The sequence below is a fragment of the Rana temporaria genome, chromosome 8 (genome assembly GCF_905171775.1).
Source record: "Rana temporaria chromosome 8, aRanTem1.1, whole genome shotgun sequence".
In the NCBI taxonomy this organism is placed as follows: Eukaryota; Metazoa; Chordata; class Amphibia; order Anura; family Ranidae; genus Rana; species Rana temporaria.
Genome location: NC_053496.1, coordinates 72,849,840 through 72,860,587, shown reverse-complemented (window position 1 = coordinate 72,860,587; position 10,748 = coordinate 72,849,840). Strand labels below are relative to the sequence as shown.

The following is a 10,748-nucleotide window of genomic DNA, read 5'->3' as shown; positions in this document are numbered from 1 at the left end:
ATCCATTAAAATAATTTTCTACATCCGGTTAATTTTTGTACCTCATTCAAAGTCCCAAACTTCCCTCCTCTTTAATATCAGGGTCAAAGGTCAGGGTCAGTATTTTTTGGACAGGATTTTTTTTTTAATTAGTATCACTGGGGTAGATTCAGATAGATTAGCGGATCTTTAGATCTGCGTAATCTATCTGATTTACGATCCGCCAGCGCAAGTTTGAGAGGCTAGTGCTGTATTCAGAAAGCACTTACCTCGAAACTTACGCCGGCAGATCGTAAATCCCCTGGCGGAATTCAAATTCCGCAGCTAGGGGGAGTGTAGTATTTAAATCAGGCGCGTCCCCATGCCGATTTAACTGCGCATGCGCCGCCGGCTAAATTTCCCAGCGTGCATTGCTCCAAATGACGTCGCTAGGACGTCATTGGTTTCGACGGGAACGTAAATTACAGTGATACCTCGGTTCACGAACGCTTCTGTTCACGAACAACTCGGTTCACGAACAGAAAAGTTCATATAAATATGCTCCGGTTCACGAACTCCGCCTCGGTTCACGAACAGGAGCCGCGGCCATTTTAATGCTATTTCCAGGCTGTCACATGGTCGTGACTTCCTGTAGGAAGATCGTGGAGAGAAGAAGACACACAGAAAGAAGTGTACTGCGAGTACTGTGCATACATTTCAAGGTATTTTTTGATTTTTGGTGTGCTTTTTAGCACATACAGTACTGTACTGTACTACAGTACTGTTCTTGCTGTTCTTGCTGTATTGTACAGTTCACTGGACACCCAATATGGCTCCCAAGAAGCATAGTGGAAAGAATAAAGTGCAGAGCAGCAATGAAGGTGACAAGAACAGCAATGCAGGTGACAATGTGCAAAGGGGAAATGCAAGTGACAATGTGCAAAGGGGAAATGCAAGTGACAATGTGCAAAGGGGAAATGCAAGTGACAATGTGCAAAGGGGAAATGCAGGTGACAAGAATGTGCAGCGCAATATGGCTCCCAAGAAGCATAGTGGAAAGACGAAAGTGCAGAGCAGCAATGAAGGTGACAAGAACAGCAATGCAGGTGACAATGTGCAAAGTGGAAATGCAAGTGACAATGTGCAAAGTGGAAATGCAAGTGACAATGTGCAAAGTGGAAATGCAAGTGACAATGTGCAAAGGGGAAATGCAGGTGACAAGAATGTGCAGCGCAAGCATGGGGGCAAAAAGAAAGTGCAGAGCAGTAGTAAAGGTGACAGCAAGGTTGTGAAGAAAATAACCATTGAGCTGAAGAAGGAAATTATAGAAAAGCATGACCGTGGTATTCGTGTGACTGATCTGGCCTCGGAGTACAAGATGGCAAAGTCAACAATCTCGACTATTCTGAAAAACAAAGCCGCCATCAAAGGAGCTGATGTTGCAAAAGGAGTAACAATGTTAACCAAGCAGAGGACGCAAGTGCTGGAAGAGGTGGAAAAACTTTTGCTTGTGTGGTTGAATGAGAAACAGCTGGCAGGTGATAGCGTTAGTGAAGCTATGATCTGTGAGAAAGCCAGGAAATTGCACAGTGATTTACTGCAAAGAAGCCCCTCTACAACTGCAGCAAGTGACGAATTTAAAGCCAGTAGGGGGTGGTTTGAAAAATTCCGCAGGAGAAGTGGCATCCACAGTGTGATTAGACATGGTGAGGCTTCCAGTTCTGACAAGGCCGCAGCAGAAGCCTACAAGTTAGACTTTGCGGAATTCATGAAGACAGAAGGATACGTCCCTCAACAAGTGTTCAACTGTGATGAAACAGGGCTCTTCTGGAAAAAAATGCCGAACAGAACCTATATCACGCAGGAGGAAAAGGCACTACCAGGGCACAAGCCCATGAAGGACAGATTGACCCTTTTGCTGTGTGCCAACGCAAGCGCCGATCTGAAAATTAAACCACTACTGGTGTACCATTCTCAGACCCCTCGTGCATTTAGGGAACAAAATGTGAACAAGGCCAGACTGCCCGTCATGTGGAGAGCCAATGCCAAAGCTTGGGTCACAAGGCAATTGTTTATGGAATGGCTGCACGAGGTGTTTGCACCCACCGTCAGAAAATATCTTTCTGATAACCAGCTGCCTGAAAGGTGCCTTCTTCTGATGGACAATGCCCCGGCACACCCTCCAGCCTTGGTGGATGATATGGATGCTGAGTATGACTTCATCAAGGTAAAGTTCCTCCCCCCCAACACAACACCACTTCTGCAGCCTATGGACCAGCAAGTCATCTGCAACTTCAAGAAGCTGTACACAAAGGCGCTCTTCACTAGGTGTTTTAATGTCACTGAAGAGACGTCCTTGACTTTGAAAGACTTCTGGAAGAAACATTTCAATGTTGCCCACTGCATTAACCTCATTGACAAAGCCTGGGAAGAGGTCACTCCCCGAACCCTAAATTCAGCCTGGAGGAAACTGTGGCCAGAATGTGTCGCTGAACGTGAACATGACATTGAAGTGCCTGATGCTGAGGTAGTGGAGGAAATTGTGTCCATGGGCAAGAGTATGGGTCTGGACGTTGATGGTGCTGATGTGGAAGAGCTTGTTGAGGAACATAGGGAGGAGCTGACCACGGAAGAACTTTCTGAACTCCACAGTGAGCAGCAGAAGGCACTTCTTGAGGAGCATTCCACTGAGGAAGAGGAAGAAAGGGAGGAGGTTAGCAGTGATGCCATAAAATCCATTATGCAAAAATGGAATGAGTGCCATGATTTTTTTGAAAAGCACCACCCCAACATAACTGTCGTGAACAGAGTGTTAAATCTCATGAATGATAATGTGGTCTCTCATTTCCGGAGGGTTATGCAGCGCAGGAAGAGACAAGTGACATTGGACAGATTTTTCAGCAAAACTGAGCCTGCAGCTAGGAGACAAAGGAGAGAGGAAACCCCTGAAGGAGATCCCCCTGATGTCCTTATGGAGGGGGACTCTCCCTCCAAACAATAACTGCCTCCCACCTGCCTCCCACCTGCCTTCCTCCATGCCAGAAGTCATCACAAGCAAGGTTAGTGTCCTCTCTTTATACATTACTATACTGTACTAATGTGTATTGTAATTTTTGTGCTTCAAAAACCCCCAAAAAAAGGTCAGCACGGATTAACCGGATTTACATTGAACCCTATGGGAAAATGTGCCTCGGTTCGCGACCAATTCGGTTCGCGACCAGAGTCAGTTCACGAATTAAGTTCGTGAACCGAGGTATCACTGTACGTCCATCCGTATTCGCGACCGACTTACGCAAACGACGTAAAAATTCAAAACTCGGCGTGGGAACGACAGCCATACTTAACATAGGATACGCCGCATATAGTAGGGGTAACTATCCGCCGGAAAAAGCCGAACACAAACGACGTAAAAAAAAAACGACGGGCGGGCATTCGTTTCTGAATCGGCGGATCTCCTCATTTGTATATTCGTCGCGTATACAAATGTAAGCGCCACCTAGCGGCCGGCGGGAGATTGCAGCCTAACACCTGTCGGATCTAAGGGAGATCTATGCGTAACTGATTCTTATGAATCAGTCGCATAGATCCGACCGTCGGATCTCAGAGATACGACGGCGTATCAGGAGATACGCCGTCGTATCTCTATCTGATACGACGGCAGGTAGGATTTAAAAAAAAAAGAAAAATGCGCACTATTACAGGAGAATTTATTTTGGGTTGTTCTTGGTGTTAGGTTATGGTAGTAGCAAGAAATATACAGCTAAATAAAAAAAAAATTGGTAAAAAAAATAATAATAATAATCAGGAGTTATCCATTACCATTTACCGCCAAATCAAAGCCCAATTTGTCCTGAAATAAACAAGGTATAATCCACCTGGATGCATAAAGTAGTTGTGATGATATTTACAGATTTACTAACACATGTCAAATTTGCAAAATTGGGCTTAGGCATTAACATTTGTTTTACCCTTTAGGCACAAAGGGGTTAAGATGAGCTTGGTAATGGACCAATGTGCCTATAGGTACAGTTAAAATACAGTTTGGTTATTTAATGCTTATAATTTCTTTATAGTTTGCGTATTATTTGCATGAATCTATTTTAATAAAGGCCCATAAACCAGCAATCAGTGTTTATTTAAATTTATTTTAAATGGCTTTAGATGTAAAATGAGCAGACATAAACATTCCCATTGTGATTACATTAGCTACATAAAAGAACACATGTCCTTGAAAAGGGAAGAATCTGTTTAACAGGCATAGGAAAAAAAAAAAGAGCTATGACTTCATAACAGAACATGTAAGGCAAAGTAGATCATGGAAAGCGTTTTACTGTAAAACTCAGTTGTATAGTATACAGCTCAGAACACTAGGATGTATGGAGTTCAGAATGAGAGCAGTCTTGCAGGAAGGAGTGGGAGGAAGTTACAAGCGTAGAAGACAGACAAACTGGATACAGAAAAGCTAATGATATGGGGGTGTTCCTTATCAAGAGGGCTGACGTGTGTAGTGGAAACGGATACTGTGCTATAAATTCATTTCAGGAGAAAAATATTGGATTTTTTTCTGGACGCTACTAGGAGCTGGTCTATATATAACAGAGGAATATTTCAAAGTAAACAGATTCTAGATATTCATTTTATAAATTAAAGCAATCATAAATAGCCAAGTTGTTTTGTGCACATTATTTACCGGTCAGGGACCTGCTGGTATGGGAAGAAGGCTCTTGCGTGCGCATGCGCACACGCGCTGCTGTGCAGAATAGGTAGCAGCATCTATCCGTGCCTGTGTGCCGGCGCGCATCGAATGCGCGCGAGCGTGCGCCAATTGCGCAATTGCTTATCGGGTGTGCACTTGTGCACGTTAGCGCTACTTGGCGCCATTATGCCTTTAAAAAGCCAGCAGCTGCAATGATGCATTGCTGTTTGATCTGCAGCTCTGTACCAGTAATCTGCATACCTGTTTATCTGTTACCTGTACCGACCTGGCTCTGCTTGACCTTCCAATATCTCCAATCCTGACCTTGGCTTGCTTTGACCCTGCTCAGTCTTCTATTTGCCTAACCTGCTGCCAGACCTTGCCTGTACCTCTGACCACGCTTAGTCTCCTGTATCCAACCATCTGATTACCTGCTCCGACCTGGCCTGTCTGACCCTGCTACTGTCTGCTGCTCTGTGTTACCTGGCTTGGCTCACCCTGCTCCAGCTTCCTGCTGTTCCTGTACCCACCAGCTCCTGGGTCGCTGACCTACAACCATCTCTACTGCTGCCTACAGTTCCAGCCATCCATGGAGGATCATCATCCTGCCACTGTGCCAGGCTACTACAACTACCCCAGGCACTCCTACCTCGCTGCATTCTTGAGCTCACTGTCCCCACTCCAGTGACTCCTGAGCCAGGGCTGTAAGAGAGGTCTCCTCCTGCAAGTCAGGCTCTACTACTAGGTACGCTCTATACCCAACATTACCTTTGAACAGAGTTTCTCAACCAGGGTTCCTCCAGAGGTTGCTAGGGGTTCCTTGAGCAATGAACAGGTTGTGTCTATAAGATAGGCTCCCACTGACACCAACGATTTTTTTTATCTATCTGTAAGGGGGTAATTCTTCCCAATGACAGAGGGGGTTTGTTCCTGAATGCACATTGTTTTCCATCACAAATATAAATATCTCATAAAGGGCTTAAAGTAGCTGTGTACTGTCACAATATTCTAAACCAAGTATGGACCAGTAAAAGAAGAAAACATTTGTGAAGAAGGTTGACCTGATACAGACTATGGTCCGGATTCAGATACAATTGTGTATCTATCGGCGGGCGTAACGTATCTCAGATACGTTACGCCGCCGTAACTTAGGGTGCAAGTTCCGTATTCAGAAAGAACTTGCGCCCTAAGTTAAGGCGGCTTAGCGTATGTGGTCCGGCGTAAGCCCGCGGAATTCAAATTCTCCATGCAGTGGGCGTGTTGTATGGTAATGAAGGCTGACCCCACGTAAATGACATTTTTGGCTAACGGCGAATGCGCCGTCCATGAACGTATCCCAGTGCGCATGCTCCAAATTAACCCGCAAAAAGCCAATGCTTTCGACGTGAACATAAATTACGCCCAGCCCTATTCGCGAACAACTTACGCAAACAACGTAATCAACGGAAAATTCGACGCTGGCCCAACGTCCATACTTAACATAGGATACGCCTCATATAGCAGGGGTAACTTTACGCCGGAAAAAGCCTAACGTAAACGACGTAAAAAAATGCGCCGGGCGGACGTACGTTTCTGAATCGGCGTATCTACCTAATTTGCATATTCCTCACGTAAATCTACGGAAGCGCCACCTAGCGGCCAGCGTAAATATGCAGCCTAACATACGACGGTGTAAGAGACTTACCCCGGTCGGATCTTAGGGAAATCTATGCGTAACTGATTCTATGAATCAGTCGCATAGATACAACCCCACACACTCAGAGTTACGACGGCGTATCCGGAGATACGCCGTTGTAACTGCTATCTGAATCCGGGCCTATTACTTTAGCCGTTAAAGACTGTTTGCTTACAACAGGCTCCCAAAATGTTAATACGGCCCTGGGTAAAATCTATGAATGCCTACATGATTGTTTCCACGAGCATCCCACATGTTTGTGTTTCACTGCTTGCTGATACGTTGGCAGCTTCAATACGATACATTATAGATTACATTATAGCTTCAATCAGATACATTATAGATTATGGCTTTTCAGAGATCTGCCACATCCACCTTCTGTACAGCCCTAGAGTTGTAAAGAGATATTTGATCTTTCTGCCAGTTACCGGTCTGTAAACTTTCACAGACCAATAATAATTCAGGGAGCAACTTTCTTAGTTACAACTTGTTTCCAAACAGCAGAGGTTGCAAGGAGCAAATCTAAATAGAAAGGAAATGGTTGCATATAACATAAATAAGTCACTACTGAAACTTTTACATTTTTCTTGAAAACAAGACGATATAACATTGATTAACACCCCATAGAAATGGACAATAAACCAACCCAAATCTCTCAAATTACCCAGATTTTATCAGTCAAGGCCAACAAAAAAATCTGATTTTGAACAATTCTCTCTAAACAAAGCTTTCCAGAGACAATGATAAACAACTGGATTCAAGCTCTGTTCACAATTCTCTAAATGTGAATAGAATGTGAATATTTATCACAGGTCAAAACTAATGCTTCAAAAAGCTTGTTACAGCATAACGAGAAAGCGATATATCCAGTTACAGGGTTTACACTGGAAGAAGGACAATGACAAGCTAGTGAGACTCACATGTTATTATCAGTTATTTAGTCACAAAAGAGATTTCAAACATGGAATCTTCCCTTGTTCAATAACAATCTCATTTAAAAAAAAAATTAAAACTGCTTATCACCAAACTCCCACAAGGCCTGGCTAATTCAGATCCTGCTCCAATCAGTCACACCACTATTGGCCAGCAGTATAATATCACCTGTCAAATGGTAAAGTTGCATTTTAAAAAGTACAGTAAGTGCGCTTGATGCTAAAACTTTTAGGCCCCTTTTAGACGGAGCGGAATCCATCAAGCGGATCTGCCTGCTCAGTGGGGGATCTCTCCGATGATGCTCGCTGCGTAGGTGGATGACAGGTTCATTTCCGCTCAGCCTGCTGTTCTCTATGGGGAGGCTGGATGGAAATGGACCACCTGTCTGTTTCCATCCGACATCCATGTTATCCAATCCGATCTACCAGACGGATGGGGAATAGATCCCCATTCGTTTTGTTTTAGTGGACCAGATCAGATCGGATGCCGGTGGGTGTCCACACTATAGAGAACAACAGGTGGTCTGATCGGGTCCATCTGAAAAACAGACAGGCGGACCCGATCAGTCTGCTGGTGTAAAGGGGCCTTATCCACTTCATGGCTGGGTGGCACGTGTGCACAGATTTAGAAGTTGCAGGGAAAGTTGGAGAACAAAAACACGGTTTCAAACCTAAAATGAAGTCAGGCTGCAAAAAAAAAAAAAAAATGTCCAGATCCAGTCTGTGTATTTGAATTTCAAATTTGAGAAGAAGGATATGTGGGAAATAAAATATGAATTATATTATCAAAGTTCCTTATGACTAAAATTATGACTCTACATTTTAATGGACTCACGTACCACTAGTTCAAAAAATCAAGAGGGAAAGAAGATAACATAACAGAACACATTAACTTGTAGGTCTGAGGCTATAGTCTATGTAATCTATACTGTACTGTTTTTCATATATATTATGAGGAAATAGGATAAGAATCAAGCGCAACTTGTAAGGAGAGAAAATCTCTAGTCTTATCAAGACTAAAGCTGCTAGAAATGGATTACACATACTGCTATATTTAAATCCTTACACTGCATAAGAAAAGAGACAAATCCTACTCATAGCACAAACTGAAATTAATGATCAGCTTACATTGCCAATTAGCATGAAGGGGGAAGCAGAACAATTCAACATTCTAAATCACATATGAATGGAACTGAAAATTAAGTAATAACACAGCGAATTATGCCTCTGACTTTGAGCAGAACTATAGCCTGCAGCTTTGTGTAGATACCACTGTAGTTTGCATTTTAAACAGCAAGCTTTTGCAGTGGAGGATTCATTCTGATGTTCAAATGGTAAGTAACAGTCCATGATTTTGGTAGATTGTGGTTAAACTAGTAAAAGATTGATAAGGTTGGTTTACTATTGTTCCTTGCCTTATTAAGTACAACCTATAATTGTATAAACCTGGCAGCCATTGTAATCTTATAAAAGATCAAATATTTTTTCCTAACCTGTGCCTGTTACTACCATTGTTAGGTAGAGAAACATTTTCGATAACTCCTTAGATCCTGGTTTGCCTAAAAGACTCTAATTCTATAATCTGGGGTCCAACTCCCCTTCTATCTGCCACCCCCTGTTACAATGAAAGTGCCCTTATTACCATGGAGGTGGCTGTCTGTGAACAGGATACAGGCAGTCCCTGAGTTACATACATCCAACTTATACTTACAGAGGGATACAACAGGAAGTGAAAGTAACTCTCCCCATCGGTTTGGACCGATCGAGCAGCGGTCCATCGGGTCGATTTTAAAGCATGTTTTAAAATTTTGGACCGAAGGACAATAGACCGATGGGCTATACACAGGGTCGGTTTGGACCGATGAAACTGAACCTCGGTCCATTCTCATCAGTTTTGTCCGACCGTGTGTACGCGGCCTAAGAGTTATAATGGTGAAAAGGTGTCTCCAGTGAGGCCTTATCACCAATCCTCGTTTCCACAACAACCCAACATTTTCAAAATCCAATTATCACAGGGACAGAAAGTGAGGTGAAATCTTCTGAACAAGGGCTCAGACAGTTAAAAAAAAAACCTTACAGGGGTGTTAACCCTTCCCTATCCCTTTCCCGCCGAGTGTACGCACATATGCGTCCTCGGCTTTCGGGGGATTATACCGGGATGATAATTTTTTAGAGCCGGCGATTGGCTTTCCAGGGATTACAACCGATGCGGCTAAAAGGCGCTTGGTTGTTATCCCGCCTCTGCCGCTCTTACCGGGCCTCCCGTCCCACCGGGAGACCCGATCCGTGATCCGCCGCCTCCAGTGCCCAGAGAGAGACTGAAACGAAGCCGCGAACGGCTTCAATCCAGTCTCTTCAGTGTAAACACGGAAGCGATGTCATGACGTCACTTCCGGGTTACTTGTACAGTATTCAGGGGGTCTTTTAAACCACCAATCTCTCCATAAAGAGTACCTTTCACTACCCATTACTGTGACAAGGGATGTTTACATTCCTTGTGACAGCAATAAAAGTGATCACATTTTTTTGGGGGGATAAAACACAATTATATATTATAAAAATAAATAAGACTTTTTTTTTAAATTGCCCCCGGCCTCGGGGGCTCGCGCAGCAAAGAAAATGCATACGGAAGTTGAGCCCGCATATGTAAACAGTGTTTAAATCACACATGTGAGGTATCGCCGCGATCGTCAGAGCGAGAGCAATAATTCTAGCCATAGACCTCCTCTGTAACTCTAACCTGGTAACTTTAAAGAAAACTTAAAGCATCGCCTATGGAGATTTTTAGGTACCGTAGTGTGTCGCCATTCCAAGAGTGCGTGCAATTATAAAGCGTGACATGTTTGATATCGATTTACTCGGCGTAACATCATCTTTCACATTATACAAAAAAATTGGGCTAACTTTACTTTTTTATTATTTATTAATTTATGAAAGTGTCTTTTTCCCAAAAAGTTGCGTTTAAAACACTGCTGCACAAATACCGGGTGACATAAAATATTGCAACAATCGCCATTTTATTATCTAGATTCTCTGCTAATATATATATATATATATATATATATATATATATATATATATGTAACGGTCACCACCGTTTACGATCTTCCATCCCATCCACGACAGCTTATCGACACTCCAACCAACAGGACCCGATCCATAAGAATTCCCCCCAGACACGAGACACTTTATTGGTTTCTTCTCAGCTTTTTATACAGTACAGGGCATTAAAGCAACAATGAGATCTCCACCCCCCTAATCACACACTAAGGCTAATTACTAAACATTCCTTAATTAATAACATAACAAACAAACCACCTTCACACACTGAGTTTCCTAGGCAGACGTTTTGTCTCCGCATACAGCTTGACACCTATTCACACCTCTGAGCATCAATAGGTTTTAGACAGTGTTATCACACAATTAAAGGCCTTTCAAAAGCTAGCCTTATTTAACATATTAACAGTCTTCACAGAGAGATGAGTCA

At 43.2% G+C, this 10,748-nt stretch overlaps 1 protein-coding gene across 1 annotated transcript; it reads left to right on the top strand.

The window, feature by feature from the left end:
* Positions 1-1,336: 1,336 nt before the first annotated feature.
* LOC120910416 (tigger transposable element-derived protein 1-like) lies at positions 1,337-2,959 on the top strand. Its single transcript, XM_040322173.1, has one exon. It carries the CDS (start codon positions 1,337-1,339, stop codon positions 2,957-2,959), a length of 1,623 nt encoding a protein of 540 aa, XP_040178107.1.
* Positions 2,960-10,748: the final 7,789 nt, after the last annotated feature.

Excerpts from the sequence above, each read along its gene's own strand:
- LOC120910416 (XM_040322173.1), top strand. The coding sequence starts at position 1,337 with ATGGCAAAGTCAACAATCTCGACTATTCTGAAAAACAAAGCCGCCATC.